Source organism: Haemaphysalis longicornis, unplaced genomic scaffold (genome assembly GCF_048455015.1).
Source record: "Haemaphysalis longicornis isolate Haplotype H1 unplaced genomic scaffold, Haemaphysalis longicornis Haplotype H1 scaffold_1, whole genome shotgun sequence".
NCBI lineage: Eukaryota > Metazoa > Arthropoda > Arachnida > Ixodida > Ixodidae > Haemaphysalis > Haemaphysalis longicornis.
This window is the reverse complement of record NW_027526203.1, coordinates 412136356-412155353: the sequence shown is the minus strand read 5'-3', so window position 1 is coordinate 412155353 and position 18998 is coordinate 412136356. Positions and strand designations below refer to the sequence as shown.

The window sequence follows — 18998 nt, the reverse complement described above, 5'->3', positions numbered from 1 at the left end:
GTGGGTACAGCGTTGCTCCAGCTAAGCCTCTGGACGACTGTACTGTGGCGAAGCGACCCTACGTGAATTCTTTAGAACGGGCGGCGAGGATGTATGTGTTTCTGTGTTGATCGACAGTGATCCATTGAGTCATTCATTCATCGATCGCTCCATTCATGGAAAGCGTTTATTTGTTTTTGAGTACATCATCCGATCTGCTCACGCGGTGTGTGGAAAAGGGTATGGTTGCGGTGGACCACAGAAGATCATATGGCATAAGTTAAGGTAGCTAATTAATTTTGAAATATCTCGAAGTTTTTAATTACGCTTTTCAAATTCCTGTGTTAAGGGCAATTCTATGGGCTCGTCAAGCTGTTTCTGAGACGTCTGCCTTGCTCCTCAGACTTACAAAGACGCAACTTTAAGGTTTTTAGTGCATTAGTGCTCCGAAGCTAAAGTTTTTGGCTGAAATTATTCAGCGATTGAAATGGACTTACTGAGGGGATGAAATTGTTGATCTACTGGAATTTACTGATATTAATTATTTGTTAGTGCAGCCGCTTCATTCTGCCTCTGGTGTTATCCAGTTTTGCAAGTGCGTGCTCGTCTCTGGGTGTGTTTGAGGGACGACGACACTAGATATCTGTGACGCAAATTACAGTGTCACTGGAAAATTATTTATTGAAATGAGCGGTTGATTAGAATCCATTGGAAAGAATTTTGATTTTATTTTTTTGAGTAGTGATGATTATGATTGCTATTGGTTTCCCCTTTGTAGCGGGGTGATGACATGTCATCTTACCAAAAAGGACTAATATACCCATGTTTTACATTCTTGGTTTAATACTAGCGCTGCTTAGGGCAGGCACAAAAAGCTTATTAGGCACAAAATACTTTTTTTTCCTGTTACAGGTGGTAACTGTCCTAGGCAATATTCCCCTCTCTGCTTTTCGTCCACCAGCATTGTAATCTTATTTTCGTCCATTCGGCAGCCTTGAAGTTAACTTCCTCTGTGATACCCTTAAATCCTAGGGCTTCTGGAAGCCCAATATTCCCTTCATGTAGATTTGGATGGATACACTCACACTCAAACACTATATGCCGCATTGTTTCTGTTTCTTTTCCGCAGACCACGCATACCCCATCATTTTGTGAATACTTCCCCACAAAACTCTTAGTTCGCAGGCAACCTGCTCTACCCTCAAAAAGCAAAGCACTGTTCTGGGAATTGTCGTAGAAATATTCCTTTCTGATGTTCAATTTTTCAGCCCTGTACATCTCTAACGACGTTTTAGCTTCCATTTTTTCCCTCCATTTATTCGTTTCAATCTGCCTTGCCTCGTTTTTGGTTACCTTGGCTGTTTTGGATTCTCCACTGTTCTTTCCGTATTTCATCGTGTCTTATAGTCTTTCTTAACCACTGCGTGTCTACGCTTTTCAAGTATAGGTACCTAAAAACCTTAGCTGCCCACCTTCGTTGATCCATTGCCCTCAACCTCATCTCAAAGCATATTTTATTCTGTGCTTCTCTAACTTCAAACGACGCCCAGCCCATATCTCCCTGAACTGCTTCGTTAGTTGTTTTTCCATGCGCGCCTAAGGCCAAACGTCCTACCGTTCTCTGGTTTACTTCAAGGCCTGATAGAACGTCTGATTTTAAGCAGAATACAACATTCGCAAACGTGAGACCCGGAACCATTACTCCTTTCCACATTCCTCTTACTACTTCATATTTGTTATACCCCCACAGAGCTCTATGCTTAATTATAGCTGCGTTTCGCTTTCCCTTAACGTTAAGTTACTCCTCGTGAGATCTTAAGTAGTTATCCCCTTCGTTTATCCACACTCCCAAATATTTATATTTCTTCACTCTAGGTAATTCGCCTTGCTGGATAGACACTACGTCAGTGGTAGCGTCATTGAAAACCATTATTCATGATTTTTCTGCACTGAAATTTAACCCGAGGTCGGTGGCTTCCTGGCCGCTAATATTTATTAGCCGCTGCATATCGGTTTGGTTATCAGCTAAAAGAACAATGTCGTCTGCGTATAACATTCCCGGAATATGCTGTTGTACCACTTCGCCTTGCAGCATATGGGTTAGGCTAAACCCTACTTGACTTTCTTCCAGTTTCTTTTCTAACCCTGCCATGTAAAGCATGAACAGTATTGGGCTTAAAGGGCATCCCTGTTTCAGTCCCCGATGGATATTGACCTTCTGGGCTTATTTCTGTCCTTCCCATGTAAGGTGTACTCTAGTGTCTTTATAGATCGCCATAAGGAGCTGTATTAACTCGTCATCTAATCCCTGGAGTTTCAGCATTCTCCACAGCCGTTCTCTGTTTACGTTGTCATATGCCCCTTTAATGTCCATGAACGTAATCCATAGTGGTCTATTCTGTGCTTTCGCAATTTCAATGCATTGCGTTATCACGAAAAAATTGTCATCCAGTCGCCTGTCTTGTCTAAATCCATTCTGCAGTTCCCCAAGTATTTCATTTCTTCCATCCATGCTTTAATTTATGATTTTATCGCCTGCATTACGAATCTATACACCACTGACGTTACTGTGAGTGGTCTGTATGAATCAATACTGGCTTTGTCTCCTCTGACTTTATATATTAAATTCATCGTACTTTCTAGCCAGTCCTCTGGTATTTGTTTGGTTTCTATCACCTTATCTATTGCCCTCATAAACGATTCCTTACTTTTAGGTCCAAGCTGCTTTTGTCAAGGATGGCTTCTCCTTGTTGGTTATGCGCTGCTTATGTGTGCATGTGTGTACAGTCGACAGACAATGAAAATGAACATCGGACCACGAGGATTTCCGTTCCAATAACACCCACATGCGTCAACGTTCGGCATATGGTACCTAGGGTCGAAGATGGCATATCCACCAACGCACTCGCAGACTATATAACAAAAAGGACCGGCAAATTTCGCCAAGCACATTATTAGTTCTTCAAGGGCTGTGAACCAACATTGGTTCATTAAATATTTATGAAATGCTAGGGCCTTCTCTGTCCCGTTCCATCCATCTTGGTCAACAAGATATCCGCTAGTTCCGCACCCGTAGCTGTTTCACCGCAAGGTATAAGCGTCACGGTTGATGACGCCACTGCAGTAATGTCACCAATAAACGCCAAGTCTGGGTATGTCACTCCTGGAAATGACGATACTTCACTTCTAGGAGTGAGGTGGCGCTGGGTGTGCTTTTATGTCTGTGGTCAAATTTTGAATCAGGTCCCCCCCCCCCCCCCCCCCCCAACCTTTTTTCGCCCATACAACGGAAAGTTTTTGAGCAGAATTTCTTGCGGGGACCTTGCCATGGCCTTTTGCGCGAACCTGTGTGGTCACGTGACGGCCAGGCTCATGTCGGTTGCAGACGCGCGCAATCATATGGAATCACGTAACAGATAGTTCCAGTGGGATACGGACGCACGGATAGCGACATGCAGGTTGCATCATAAGCTGTATTGTCAGGAATTCCTGGGTTTGCTTTAGCTTCAGCTTTGGCCGTAAAGTCAACTTTGCGGCAACGTATTTTAGGTGCGCGCAATGGTCGCCGTGAATCAAAATTTTCTTCGGTATCATGTCGTAGTTGCAATGTTGGCACAATTACGCCGAAGCGGTTACCGCTGGATATCGCATCACCTTTGCGTGGTCATCCAAAGAATTTTTGCATACTTTCCAAGATGCAACCACAGAAACAGGAAGGGAAACTTTTTGATTTATGCGCGAAAATTTCTTGATTACGACTGGCCACGTGTATAGTGTGTAAGTTGCGTGCGAAAGCTTGTTCAATACACACTCCCAGATATATATACACAGGCTGGTTTGCTGTGCCTGTGGCACAGCAAATATGGAACTAGCTTTGTGCGTTAGTATGTACCAAGGTAATTAGATGCCTGCAGACGGGTCGTAATGGCTTGCATGTGTAAGTAATGATTGACGAGAATTATTCGTGGTGCGGTGCTGGAGTAGACGCAACGGAGCGAGCTCTGACCTACGGTCGGGGCTTTGGAGAACCTCCACAAAATGCGCGCTTGGAAAAACTCTTCACTCCGTACCGTGCTGTTCAGGTAGCCCCTGCAACGTTCAAGCCTCGTTTCTTCGTTGGCTGAATTTAACTTTCGGTAGCGTCACGCTTTCTTTCTCTCTTTTTTTTTTATTGCGGCTAATAGGCCTGCTCGAGGCTCACCTTGACGTTTTTTCTCGAGCTCTCGAAGCCGAAATGACGTCCCTCTCTCCACGTGCGCTCAGTAGTTCTCTGTTCGTCGTTCACTCGGTGTTGACGGACCGACGCGCCAGTTTTTGCCGACGTGACCCATCGACTTCTCACGAAAAAAAAAACAAAAAAACCGCGTGACACAATGCACTAGCAATGCATTTCAGTGTAGTAGTGAAGCCAACTTTCAAAAAACGAGGTGTACGGAGCTTTATTAAGACGGCTTACACTGCCCCTGCTAAAATGTCTTCACAGATTCCTGTAATTCCTCTGATCTACCTACGTACGCACGCGGCTGTAATTTCGATTTTTTTGTTTTGTTTTTACGCGCGGAAATGGCACTTGGGCTACGCTGCGCATTGTAACGGATATCTCCAGGCTAAATTAAAATGCCTGAGATTGCTTAGAGCGCACCTAATGTTGAACGCACAAGGTATTTTACTTTTTGCCGCATCCGTCAGATAAACAGCCGCTGAGGTCTGTCTTTGGACCGGGCACTTTGGGCGCAGCAGCGGAACTTCGTAGCCGCTGAGCCAACACGGCGATTTGTAGGTGTAGACCAACGAGACCGCTGTTTCTCTTCTGGGTCATTCCGAGACTTCAGATTGGTTCCGCGGGAGCTTGTACAGGCTAAGCTGCGCTACCAACTAGGGATCTTGAAGTTGTTTAATTTGAGATTCCGCACACTATAGAATTTTTGTGGTTTCAGAACTATTGCTAAATTTGGCTATTCCTACAACACAAAAACCAGTACAGTGCAAATATATTTGTACGCCGACATGCTCAGAATCCACAAGGTTCTGCTGATTTTTTTAAATGCATTTAGCGCTGTATATGTGTACGAATGCTGCAAATGGATATCCTTAACTGGAACGTTCAGACCTCTCCCTGGAACCCGATGCCTCGGCCGAAATCGTTACCCGTCACGTGCAAGACATGGCTAAGGTCATCTTAAGGCTTAACATGGACGGTGAGTGAAACGTAGCCAATTGTTGAAATTGGTAACACTTTTGCATTTTATTACCCACTTTCGTTCTGCGGAAACGATTATTTTTTTTTTATTTGGCGGTCTCGCTTCTTCGGGGTGGTAGCCAGTTTTGAGTGGGCGCTGTATCGCTTCCACGTGCATGGCTAATGCATAATGAGAAAGACCAGCTTGTGCAGTTTCTAGTACACCTTTTTTTTCCTTACCATCACAATTTGGCTGCATTTCGTGGCTGACTTTTTTTAGCCGCTGAGGTCTAAACATGGCCGTCTACAAACATGGGACGTTAAAAATGTGGAACCATGCATCTGGGTGTCCTGTCGTATACACATCATCGATAGTATAGTAAATAACGAAATTCTCACTAAACGAAAAGTCCTCAACAAAATGCAACTAAGTTTTGATCGTAGGGAAATATCTTTATTGTCATTGCGTATGCAAGATGTTATTCTGCATTCAGCCGTGTACATGTTATCTATTAGTGAATTTCCTTTTTTAGAGCTTTTAGCGACTCTCTTGCATGCATATGAAGAAATCAATTCGGCTGGAACCAATTTACTTCCGCCAAAAAGGCATTTGTAATGTCTTTTAAGCGCGCAGGAAAGCAAATTTATTTGCGTCGAATAATTTCCTATAATTCTTCAAAAATTCAAGCGCAAATAAAGTAAAATAAGAGTTTTTATGTTTGATCTCTCGAATTTCTCTAGATGTAATAAATGACGAAAAACGTTGTTTGACCTCTCTGTGGATGTATTAGCCGTGTAAATGGTGCAGACTGGCTCCGCACCCCAAGGGAGTGGGAGCGCCACCGTAATGAATGTTTGACAGTGCTTACAGCTGAAAGATCTTCACACAGTTCTTGTATATATGAACACGCGCAATGTTTCTGCCAACGGCGCTCATTCGATGCTATGTGATTGTACGGTCCACAGGTGTCTTTAGACGATGTACTTTAACTTTTACTGAAGGTGCCCCGAAAGGCTGTGGGGGTTAATTTCTCCAATACAGGTGGTCTTGCAGCTGTTGTGTGCCCTTCTGAGTTGTTCAGCCCCCACGCGAAGGAAGTCTGAACTCGAACACTGCGGGAAAATAGCTAAGATCACCGCTCGTGCGTTTCGTAAGCTTGTCTGTGCTATCGTTAAACACCATTTGTCCAGTGGTAACGACGATTCATACTTGTTAAGTTTTGAGCGGTGATGGAGAACAGCTTATTTATGCTTCACCGTATGGACACCAGTCGTTACTGCCTCGCCTGAGAGCTTCCTTTTTTCTTCGCTGATTTTAAAGCTGCCGTTTATCTGCAGCTCTGATACTCGGTTTTGTCATTTGTTCTTTTTTTTTTCTCTCTTTAGGACACAAGTTTGCAGAACCGGAAGAAATATCTCAGAGGCTAGAATCTGGAATATGGTGAGTATAACTATATCATGCATGTTAACCACGGTATTGGCTATTTCATTTGCTTTGTGATAGTTATGTTTTTGTTAGGCTCCTCGTCAATGCTAGTTGGTTCATTCCTGCATGTATTGCACTCTAAAAATTTGCGTCGGTGTGCTTTGCTGCAGTGCACACCGCACATTGCGGTGTGCACTGCATTGTGTGACCAACACTGTGCGCTGCACCTATTACCATTAGCTTCGTCGAAGGGAGCACATTTTATAAATAGCGATGCAAGACATACGATTTGACTGAAAAACGTGATCTTATCGCTGACTTCACACAATGGGAAACGTCATGCTTATAGTGCGTTATGTCACAGCGCCGACAGCGCGCTTCGAGTCAGTTCGCATGCTGAGCCTTGACGTCTGCTACTTCGCAAGTTTGATTTCGATGAAAGGTTATTCGGCTACATTGCGGTAAAGCAGCCCCACTGGAAGTTTCAAGAGGGGTAATAATGATGCTACGAAGATCACGACAAAAAAAAAAAAAAAAAAGGACAGAAAAAGCAACGTGAGTCGTTTTTCTTCTTGCTTGTCTCCCTTTTTTGAACTTTGTCTAAGAAAGCAAAGACCACGTTTTCATTACGGGGATATTTGGGTATTTTGAGCTAAACGGGGAAGATTTCTGATGGAAAATAACAGCGCAATAAACGATGAGGGACGCAGAAGAAATTCACAAGACGGGCGCTGACTCGCAACTAGTATTTTATTGGAAAGGAACACAAATTTCTGGTGGGACAAGAACCAAAGTAACACGGACGCAAACTTTTGGACGCTGCCTTCCCACCAAACGCTGCCATTTTTTCGCTATTTGCTTAAAGGGGCACTGACACAAAAATTTTGCATCTTGTTTTTTTTGTTGCGATAAGTAGCTAGTGACCTACTTATAACCTGTAGAAACCTCATTTGCTTCAGCGTGCGACGGTTGTTTAATTAGAGGCATTTTCAATGCGGCCAGTCGCAGTTTCGGTTTCAGCGAGTGCCGCGAAACGATGGATTTTGTGGATTTTGTGTGAACAAAGCTGACCACGTGACCGTCGGAGGGATATCACAGAGCAGAGCCGCCGTAGCACTGTCGAATCCGCATCGACGGCAGTTTCTGCGAATGCCCCCACGCACTGATCTCGTGAAGCGCCTAATTAAAAAGTGACCGTGGATGTGACGCAGGCGCTGCGAGTGCAAATGCTACCGCGGCTAAAGAACGACGCGCGACGCTCGAGACGGTGGGTGGCAAGACGCGCGCTGGGAGCAGCCGGCCGGTCTGCCTACAGGTCCGCCTACAGATGTGTTCGGCTCAGCACTGCGGCGGATATTCGAGTGCCGCTCTCGTAAGCGGTGCAGATGACAATTTTTAATGCAACCCGCCATCGCACCATTAACTCCTTTCTCACGTAAGCCACCATGGTCGGGACTTGGGGACAATTTCGTGCAGCGGTAACAAGCTATCACTCGAGCTACCTGCGCCGGCCTGGGCCACTTCGCGGCCGTGGCCGCCGCCTGCACAGCGACCGTGCGGCTAGCTCAGTGAGCTTTTCGTGCCTCCGGCGCGTTTTCGCATCCAATGGTAATAAACAATAATAGAAACAGAGTGCCTGGAATCGCTGTAGAACTTTGGTCGCGGCCAGCTGCCCGATTAGCTGACGAAATCACGGCGCCTCCGCCGCCAACGATCGGGTCGTTCGTTCTCGAGAGCAGAAGCTCCGCCCTCCGGCCCTCCGATTGGAGCGGCGAGCCGCGCGAGCCGGCGCAAAACGCCGGTAGTGCGGAAGCGGCAAACACAAACTCGTGACGTGTTTGGATGTTGTTTATTTACAATTGCGCGTGGTCCTCTGCTGGCTGCTCGGTTGCGTTTCGCACACTTCAAAACTGATTTTAAATATGTTCTAGGCTGTATTCGCCGCTGATATTTTGCAGATTATGTATGTGTGTTCCCACCAATCTATCTCCGAAGTTATCTCGCCTTCAAAATTTTGTGTCAGTGCCCCTTTAAGCACTGCATGTGTGGGGAAATTCGGTTCCATTCGCCGACTGATGACATCAAAGTCTGTAAAGCGTCAACCTATAGCTGGCTCATAAGCGTCGGCAGGCAGCGACCAAATATAAGGGTATTGTCGCCCGTGCGACGCCAGCAGTGATGACGGGGAACTTCACTCGAAGTTAAGCATGGTTGGCTCAGGTGCTGAAACAGAGGCCGTCCTGAGCCAGAAGGCAGACAGAAGGCCTCTTAGCGCGTTTTCGGGACCAACCTCAATGAGCTCGAACACTACCCCGAGTCTCCCAGCGCATACCGCGGTGTTTGTGCGAGAGGCGGCAGGCAGCGACCAAATATAAGGGTATTGTCGCCCGTGCGACGCCAGCAGTGATGACGGGGAACTTCACTCGAAGTTAAGCATGGTTGGCTCAGGTGCTGAAACAGAGGCCGTCCTGAGCCAGAAGGCAGAGAGAATGCCTCTTAGCGCGTTTTCGGGACCAACCTCAATGAGCTCGAACACTACCCCGAGTCTCCCAGCGCATACCGCGGTGTTTGTGCGAGAGGCTCCTGAACAGCTTCAAGCTGGTCAAAAAGTACTTTTACGTGCCCCTGAGGGCTATTGTACGTTCACAAAACGAGTAACTTGCGGCTGATAAACTGGCATGGTAGCGGGTGTCTCGCTCCGGCAGGTCGCCGTGTGCAAGAGAGAGAGAGAGAGAGAATAACCGTTTTTATTAAGAACACATTCGAGTCTTTGGGGTGGCTTCCGCAGTCCAAGATTCATTGAACACGTGCCGCATCAACAGCCCTCTCGACCAGCAGTCGCTGGTCTTAACAGGTGGAGCTGGACAAGGTTCTCTCCAAAAGTTCGTGGGTGGGACAGGGTTGTTGGGGGGGTGGGGGGGAGGGGGTGACTAGGTTTTGGTCGCAGCCGCCTGCCACGTGATGGAGCGTCCCGGGGGTCCCGTAGAAGAGGGTAGGGGCCAAAATGTGACTTCGGGTGGGGTGGGGAAAAGTGTTTGTCTTGGGGCTCGGAAGAGTCGCTCTTGCTCTCTAGGCAGTTGTTTGTGGTGAAAGGTACTGTTGTGTGATTTCCTGGTACCTGACCATCGGGTGCATGCGCTCGGACTCGCTTCCGGCTAGAGCTGCTCTCCAGAGACATCCCTCTTCATGTCACAGCTTCGTACCGCTTTCGGCTGGTACTGCATCTTTGAAACGTTTATTTCACGTGGTTTTTGCCTTGCGGTGGAGAGTGTTTACGACCATCCTTTTAACAGAGTGGCTGCCAATAGACCGCAAACGCAATAAGGGTCAGCCGAAGACTCGATGGAGAGATCAACTACGAAAGTTTGGGGGGAGGGGGGAAGCGTGGACTCAGCTGGCACTCGATAGGCGTGGCTGGAGATCTTTGGGAGAGGCTTTCGTCCTGTAGTGGACACAACAAGGTTGATGGTGATGATGATGATGATATAGTAAAAAAGAGGGGTATACGGTTCTAACCCAGCTGTTTATTCATCGACGTGTTGTGTGTGTGTGTGTGTGTGTGTGTGTGTGTGTGTGTGTGTGTGTGTGTGTGTGTGTGTGTGTGTGTGTGTGTGTGTGTGTTTGTGTGTGTGTGTGTGTGTGTGTGTGTGTGTGTGTGTGTGTGTGTGTGTGTGTGTGTGTGTGTGTGTGTGTGTGTGTGTGTGTGTGTGTTTTGTGTGCATGAATACATGGTGATATTCTTTGGTCTTCCTTCAAAAACTGAAAGAGAAATGAAATTCGTCGCACTTTTTCGACCCTTCCCTTGTAGGCACCCATCGGCTTTTCGAGAAATTTCATTTGGGTATGGTGCTGCGTTCTGCTGTTAAGTTATCTTTTGCATTGGCTTGAATCTGAGATTGCCCAGCCGGTGCATGTTTCTTCGACGGTTTATTTTCGAAGTTTTCTTTTTCGCGTTAAGGGAGAGAATTAGAGAAGCAAGGCCACCTTGCGTGATTTGTCCTCCCATAAAGGTAAAATCGCACGTTACGTATTTAAACTGTGGGACGAAATCCGTGCGTAGATTTTCGTGCTTATGCATCTTATTTCTAAATACCCTGCTGACGTCTTCCCTGTGCTTTCGTGCTTACGCTTGCAGCAGCAAGACTGACGTCGTGGACAGCAACACGGTGGTGAGGGCGCGAGGCCTGCCATGGCAATCATCGGACCAGGACATCGCCAAGTTCTTCAGTGGGCTCAACATTGTCAAGTGAGCATGTCTTGCAGCTTTTTGCGCGTGCATGGTCGAGAACAAGACCACGCGAATAACCACTGTTGTTAAGGATCGAAGTAATCTTCATTTATGGCTAGAAGAGCTCATTCTTTACCAGACCTCTGTCTGGGTTTTTATCTGAGACTGCCTTATCCACTTGTAAATTAAAGGCACCTCGGTCGGCATTAGCTAACTGATCAGCCCGACTTCCAGGCTTTCAATTCTTTACCGGTTGGCATAATTGACTGACTATCCTACCTCCGCAAGTATAACGCATTTTGTGAGCCTACCTTTCATAGTTTACCGAGGCTTGTATTCAGTATCGGGATTTTTCGGGAAACGCGATCAGGAAACGCGTATTCAGTATCGGGAAACGCGATTTTTAAATACTCCGCTATGCACTGGGCACCAAGCTGAACTACTAGACGCCAAAGCTGGGCTCAAAGCCAGGCTGCTCAAGTGGGGTGTGCTTGAGGGAGTGGGGGTAAGGCGAATATCTACATGGGACTGCGAGAAAGCGAAGGCATGCATATATAGCGCGTGCAATAGGGAACGCAGGCTCTAGCGCCAGCACAGAACGTATAAACAAAAAACCCCTTTTTTAAAGTGCCCTTGCCTTTCTGTGCTTGGAACCGCCTTTATGATTCGTGAATTCTTGTTATACGTATAAGAATATTTTTATGCCTCTTCACTTCTTCAAATGCGTTGTATTCGCGTTCACGTTATCAGCGGTGATTCTAACTGCCTTCGACATTTCTGTGGTCTCAGAAATGTTCGTGGATATGCCTCACCACAATGCATCCTAAAGACTTTTGGCGATCAAAGGGGCAAGTCGTTGCCACAAAAGCGACTAAATAGCCAATACTGAGGCCCCGGATAGATTTGACTAGAAAAAATCGGTCTGCATGCGGTCTGCATTGTTAGATTACACAATGCGGGTATGCCGTTTTGCGTGACGTGATGTGAAACATAGATCATCATTTTTAGTCGAATCTTTATGTTGGGACTGGCGATTCGTCAAATTGCTCCCTTGGATGCTGTGGTTCATTCAGGTGTATCGTGGCATTACACCTGAGAATTTTTTTACGAACAAAATATATGCGAGATATCCATGCTACGTACATAGGTGTGTAACGACGCTTTATTTTTGAACGCCTCCCTCCCGACATTCTTCTATCATTTTCCATGGGATGTACGCTGTTGAAAACATACAGGGGTCGGCTGCAGCACAATTTCCTTGACCGTAAATCGTTGCGATTAAGAGGAATAAGTAGAACAGGGATAGGACACAGGTGTCTATATGGCGCCAAAGCTCTGTCTGTATTGTAACATTACGCAATACAAGCAGGTACGTACCCAAGAGGGGTGAGGGGGTCGGGGCTTCGGATTTCGAACAGACCCCCATAACCACCTTGGAAACATTTTCCAGACAGCGTGCGTAAGGAAAAGCTAGTGTTCCTAAAACTCATCCCGCACAGGTCTAAAAGGAGAGCTAAAACTGTGACTTGAACATTGAACAGAAATCCAGGCACCATAAACTTTACACTGTTTCTTTTTTCTCACCTATCCAATCCCCAAACAGGGGGCCAATAAATTCATTCATTCATTCATTCATTCATTCATTCATTCATTCATTCATTCATTCATTCCGGTAAGTAACAATGGCAATCCGTCTGCGGCTAGAAAGCGGTGGAGGCAGCTTTGCCGTGCATGCAGTGAACTATATTTGAGGTTCGAAACCGCTCCGGGAGGAGGGTCGAATTCAGCGCATTGCCGGGGACAGCAGCTCAGAACGCGCCACATCTTTCCTCCTCTCGAAGGCTCAAATGTTTCCGTTTACGTTGGTAGAAAGGGAACGCTTTGCCGCCTGATTGCGTCCTTGGAAGAGCGAAAATGGGGTGCCTCGATGCGCGGGCGCGCACCGAGGCACCCTAGGTGATAAGCACACGAACTCTGCCCAGTAGCCAGCGCCGGCACTGAATGGCGGCGGCGTGGCACGACTGCGGTTACGCGCTCTTCCTCAGGCGTTGGCCGGGCTTTGTGACGGCTGTACCATCCCCATTTCTGGTGTCTGCAGAAGTCTGAAAAAGAAAAAAAAAGATGGCACAAGAAAGAGACAATAAATTGCAATGTCGCACCTCTAATATTGGAAACTGTTGGGTCGGCGGCCTTCCTTTTCCTCCGCTCCATTCTATGTTTCCCTCCCGTTGAGATCCTTCACAATCCGCCCCCACTCGTAGCAGTCTTGCTTACTGGACGAAAAGGCTATCTTGTTTCGACGCAGAGGGCTTCCCTCTGCCATTTTGTTTACAAGGTAATCAACAAATGAGAAATGAGAGAAAATACAAGGTAATCAACAAATGAGAAAACAGCCGTGGCACGTCGGTAGAGTCCCGAGTCCTGACTGGCTGTTGCGCTGTGCCTGCAGAGGCACTGTCACCCTCAAGCGCTGTTGTAGTTTAAGCGGGGCCAATCCCTGCGACGTATTTCGTTTAAAAAGTTGCAGAGACGTCTGGCTCGCGAGGTGCATGAGGCAACGTTGTGAAAACGCGTAGTGGAAATTCTAAGCACGCCAGTCGCGCGTGCTACTTTTCCGGAAAAAGAAAAGGCTGAAGCTTCTGCGCTGCAGCAGGAAAATTTTAGTCAGCGACGTTTTTAGATTACTGAAAGAAATTTAAATGTGTCTGTCCTTGAGACACCCCATTACCTCAGAAGTGAGGAAAAGGGCGCCGATTACGTAAGGCACGAAGGAGGTGGATGGCGTAGCTTTCTTGAGTTCTGATTTGTATGGTAAGCGTCTTGACGTGGGATGTTTTGTCTTGAACTCTGTGCCGGCCTTCGCAAAAATTGGCGCGGAGTCGCTGTGATTCCCGGAATAACTCGACTTCCCACCTACGACCACGTGGAACTTGCGATTTCAGGCTCAGTTCATTGCTATAGTTACCTGTGGCTTGCTAATTCAGATCACTTGAGAGTGGTGCTCTGCAAATATTGTGTGGCTGTTCACCCATGATCGTTCTGGCGCTGAGGACCGTCAAAGCTTGGTATTCGTGGCTGGAGATTTCTCATGTTGCAAGAAAGTTAAAAATACATTCAAATGCCATGCCTTTCGCAGCTATACCACGTAAGGTACGCGTTAAAAATTCTGAACTATTTGGGGGCTTTTTTTTCTGGAAAACCTACTGTAAGAAACCTACCGCATTCTTAAAAACCACGTAAAGCAAATTGAAACAATTTCTCTAGAGGAGGCGAAAAACGAGTACAACCCGGTGTGAGGGGTTTTGACTAACAAACTTCAAGGTGGTTTCCCCGGCCCTTTACTACGACCTTCCTCGTAACCCAGGTTTAGCTTCGGTGTGCAAATGGCCCAAATTCACAACGTGAAACACGAGCAAAATGCTCAGAACTGCAGAACATTTGTTTTAGGCCATATGGCCTTAATAGCTATTGCTTTCAGCATCCCATCACTTCAAATCTGAGGCCATAGCGGGGCCGTAGCCAGGCATGCAGCTTCAACATTCAGATAGCTCCTCCACCACCTCCTCGCCGCTCTTCCTGTACCAGGAAAAAGAAAAGCTAATGTGAGGTCAAATTTTTGAAGTTTTTCCCAAAATGATGAAGAAGGATAGCCTCCATAACACCTTCCCTTCCCTTCCTTGCTGGTTACGACCCTGAATACAAGTATCAATGAGGGTATGGGGGGGGGGGGGGGGGGGGTGGAGATAGCGTGGCAGCTGTATGGGACAGTGCTCAAAAAACAATCTCCGGCTCAATGCTCATTCACCAATTCACCAATGCGTGAGAAATAATACTGAGGATAATTCTGCTCCATTCGATTCTGACAACAAGTGTTAGCGACAAAAACTGCATCAGGGCACTGACCAACTCATCTTGATCGACATACACAGTAGAGTGTTCTTTCGAATTTCGATTTTATTGATTTTTCCGCCTTGATTGCTACCAAAATATACGAACGAAAGCCATAGGAAATTATGCAGCGACCAGCAACACGCTAGCCTCACGTTTTCAATGGAGGTGACTTTACCTCTAAGGAGGTCAGGTCTTTCTCTTTCTCTTGGTTTTGTGCGCAGTTCAAACGCATACGTCTGGTCATGCGCATTGATTTACGCTCTTTGGTCCTCGGAGGTCGCTCCTGCGCGCTGTCCCCACGCTCGTCCAAGGACCGCATCCATGGTTCGTGCACCCTCCGTCAGTCCGTCCGTCCGTCCGTCCGTCCGTCCCGCGGATTCCAGCGTTTTTGGACGCCATTTGCAACTCTTGTTCCGAGGTTACCGCTGCATCACGATTTTTGGCCTTTGCTAACTTGCGTAGCGGCAGTTCTTAAATATCGCCAATGATTAACTAAAAAAGAAACTTGTGGGTATGCTTCACCACAGCACACCTGAGCGACAAATCACTGCAATCAATCGAGCCCAGTAGGCTAGTGTTGAGGCCCAACACACAATTTCATTCGATAAATTTACTAAGGATTACTTTTTACACTACGTGGGGTCAGAGTACAGGCCTGATTTGTGGACCCGATCGTATGTTACGCTTCGCTGTTCGTGAAGTTTGTTTGCTCTGAGGCAGCGACTGATCATTCATCCATATTCAGTGCAGGCCCACGTTATTTTTTCAGTGTCCGCATGAATCTCAAAATATCTGAAACTCAAAGCTGAACCTTTCCGCACCATTGGCTCTTATGGCAGTGCAGGGTCCTAGACCGCAACAACATTACCCTGTAGAACAGTCGGCTGGTTGGTACGTAGTGCTAGTGTTTATTATACGTCTGCTTGCCCGTCTCTCCACTATTGTTTGTATCCACCGTCTCGGGATTTCTGATCAGTTGTACCGTTTGGCAACAATAAAAACGACACACGATGTAGTGAAAAAGCACGGCGGTGGCAATACAGTGGGCTCGCCGATCGCAGCTTACTCTGCGTTTTCCCGTCATAATGGCCCGAACAAACCTTACGGCCGCGGGTGTGTGCACCTTGTTCTCTGGGGCTCTTTAATCGGGGAGGCCTGGGAACAGGCCCAGTGTTAGCGCTTATCCTAGCGAATGCGGCCACATAATCAACGTGCATCCGTGCATGTGATTGTGGGGCTAGAGGACGAGTGTCTTTACAGTTCCGAGCCTTATCGCTGGCCCGTGGTGTCTGCATGATATCACGGACAGGGAACGCTTTTCTGAACCTTTAACGCCACCGTCAGTAATCTGCCTGATGCGACGGTCCGAGTACAGTTGGGTAAGCTTAGTCTTCATTGTTTTCTGCCAGCTTGAAGGGAGCTTATACGAGCCGGCCTTCGCACCTGTGAAGTGCAAATAAGGTACAGATGGTTGCACAAAGATGTTTTAGGTGCATTTAAAACTGGTTGGCACAAGTTTCGCTCTGCCAATGTGAAATCCGTCAACGATGCATGCTGCTTTATGCTGTGGTTATTCTGTTTCGTTGGTGTGGCAGTTTGACTTAGCGCCACGTAGAAAATTCTGCTGCGTGAGGATCGAGTTTAGGGATGCGAATTCTTGACATACGCGCACCCGCACTCGCACAAATACGCGCACACATACGCGCACGCACAGGCTGCCCTGCTTCTTGCTCAACGCGCTTCAGACACTAGAATTACTGGATCTTTGCGTCTCGCGCAGAGCGATTTAGACAGTAGGGTCGTTAACTCCCTGCGTTCTTTTAGAGCATAACCGCTTTCACAGCCTTATCAAAGCGTAAAGGAGCATCCATAAAAAGGGAGAGTTGTCTGGAGGCTTTGAGCGTTTCTTAGGGCGGTATATTCAAGCGCAAAGCTGACATCGGCGCATTTAGAAGGTGATAAGCCGTATGCAGGCACGCAAGGAGCTGCGCCTGCAGTCGCCATACGGCGGTATTGCAGCGTATGGGCCCAAGATTGTCAAAGATCCGTCCATGCTTCGATTCTGCGGAGTGGTTCCCAAAGTGTTCCGGATACTTCTCAGGAATGTCCCACCTCACACGAGGCAACTTGCCCTAAGGTGTATCAACATTGTTGTGTGAATCAATCACAGTACATTTGAGATGACAGATGTGCCAAAGAAGTTCCTCGAAGTGTTCAAGGAATCGGGCAAGGGAGCACAGTGGATGACGAACCTTTGGCCCCCTCCGCGCTAAGGGCAGCAAGGAGCGGAGATTAGAGCCGTCACGGAACTCTCTGCTCGATGCCTTCTGGACGTCTCTCCGATTCCTTTGTTTCTGCCAGAAAACTCTTGAGTCGGACTTCTTGTCTCGTCATTGTTTCTGATAAGGCGTTATTCTACCAATGCGGACCTCTATTCGCGACTGTGGAAGGAGTGGCTCGTGAGAGCGCCCTGCGCCGAGGTTATCAGTGCGCGATGCAGCACTGTAGTGCAGGCACAGCACCAACACTGCGGATTTCCAAGCACTACACCCACACGCCGAGGAGAGAGCAACTGATACCGTGGTCGCCATACGCTTGGGCCGAGCGCTATTGTACGCGGATTCTTTTCGTGGCCGCTCGCAAGACGATTTTGAGGGCCCTCGATCTTTCTGGATCATCTTCTGTCAGCGTCTCCTGCGGCTCTGCCTATCATGCTTGCGGCGGCCACCGAAGCCGAGAGGAGAGCAGACGCTTCGCAGAAAGAGAAGAAAAAACAGGAGCGCGCTTATCGTTCCGCCCCGCATCTCTCCTCTCTGACCGCAAGAGTTTTTCTCCTCTTTGCGCGGTGCTATCGGGCTCGGAAAGCGCGCGAGTGCGTGATAGTCTCGCCCCCCGCGGGAGAGATTCGCGACCAGACGGCGGACTCGGGCGCTGGACATCGGGCCTGCGCGTCACTGCCGCCGCCCGCTCCGAGGGGCGGACCAGCAGGATAAGCGGACTCGCTGCGACGTGGCTCCCACCAGGCCGTCGTTGGGCCCTCGACGCACTGCAGGTTGGCACGCTTCTGCACGCAGCGCTCTGCGCCCGGGGCGCCGTTCCGGCAAAGGTTGGACCGAATTCGCCCCTGGCCAGGTGGGCCAGATTGAACGCGCCACTTTTTGGGAACTGCATCATACGGGCGGCTGCGGGCTGCACCCCTTGCCGGTGTGCTGTAGAAGATTCACTCCTCCTTTGAGCTACCCCCCCCCCCCCCCCTTTTTTTTCCCCGTAAAACGGGCAGGGAACGCAGCGCACGGGTGCGTGGGGGGAGCCGCCAAACCCGAACGACGGCCAGGATGTCTCCCAAGTAGCCGAGATTTAAGCGCGGAAAACCCGTGTTGCGCGCCGTTGCCGGTTGGTACATCCACGAGTTCATTGGGCACAACCCGAGGGAGAGTTTAGCTAGGCGATGAACACGTGCTAGCTAGAAAAGCCGCGTGGTTCTCCATTACGGGCGCGCAGAAGTTGCCGGATTGCAGTCCGTCCCGGCGCGCAGATAGGATTTTTGTCTGCGTCGCAGAATAGCCTCTCCACTGCCACCGGCTAGACACTGTGCAATCCAATGTTCAAGTGTGCAACTAGCAAAAAGAAAAAGAAAACGACCATCTTAAAATGCTTCTCGCAGCGCTCAGTCTACCTTCCCTGACTCCTTGGTGTTCATACAATTAATATAAAAAACGTGAAAGATGCAGCCTGCGCAATTGTAACAGCCTGCAATATTGTACACATGTCACTTGCGTGCGGGGCATTAACTGACCGGCCTGCAGAAGAGATTTCGACAGGAGGAAATTTGTCGAACTTGTTTATGGCGAAGGGTCTGCAAATTCAAGGTTTCCGTTATGGCGTAAGGCACGTAAGAAACAGGAGGCGCTAAAATAATACCCAGTTCCTTTAATGCATTGTGCCTGATGGTATTCGCTACCTGAACTTATGCGAGCAATACATTCAAGTAGCGAATCCCGTAAAATAATTGCTGCTTGTCTGTGGTGATACGTACGCGTCAGGTTTGTATTTTATCATTATCTTTGTCTATTACCCGACTCGATATAACGATATCACACGCAATGGTATCGAGGGAGTAATTTACATGCCGGACACGGTTTTGGTGTTGCTAGGCTTCTGTCGGGGAGTACACGTTTCGGTTTCGTCGATTCTGCGCTAATAAAAGTCCTCGAAAAGCAAGAACTAGCCACACAAGTAGCCGAGCAGAAGACAGAAATAAATATTCACCGAACAAGAAGGAAAATGCGCATTGT

The 18998-nt window shown here is 47.9% G+C and overlaps 1 protein-coding gene across 2 annotated transcripts in view; it reads left to right on the top strand.

Annotated features, from left to right (window-relative positions):
• The window catches only part of Fus (epithelial splicing regulatory protein fusilli), a 129662-nt gene that overhangs the window by 67887 nt on the left and 42777 nt on the right, over window positions 1–18998 (top strand). For both annotated transcript variants that reach the window (XM_077687008.1, XM_077687007.1), the window contains exons 4-6: window positions 5088–5177; window positions 6545–6599; window positions 10720–10830. In XM_077687008.1, coding sequence (XP_077543134.1) covers window positions 5088–5177; window positions 6545–6599; window positions 10720–10830 — 256 coding nt within the window. The remainder of the gene's footprint in view (window positions 1–5087; window positions 5178–6544; window positions 6600–10719; window positions 10831–18998) is intronic.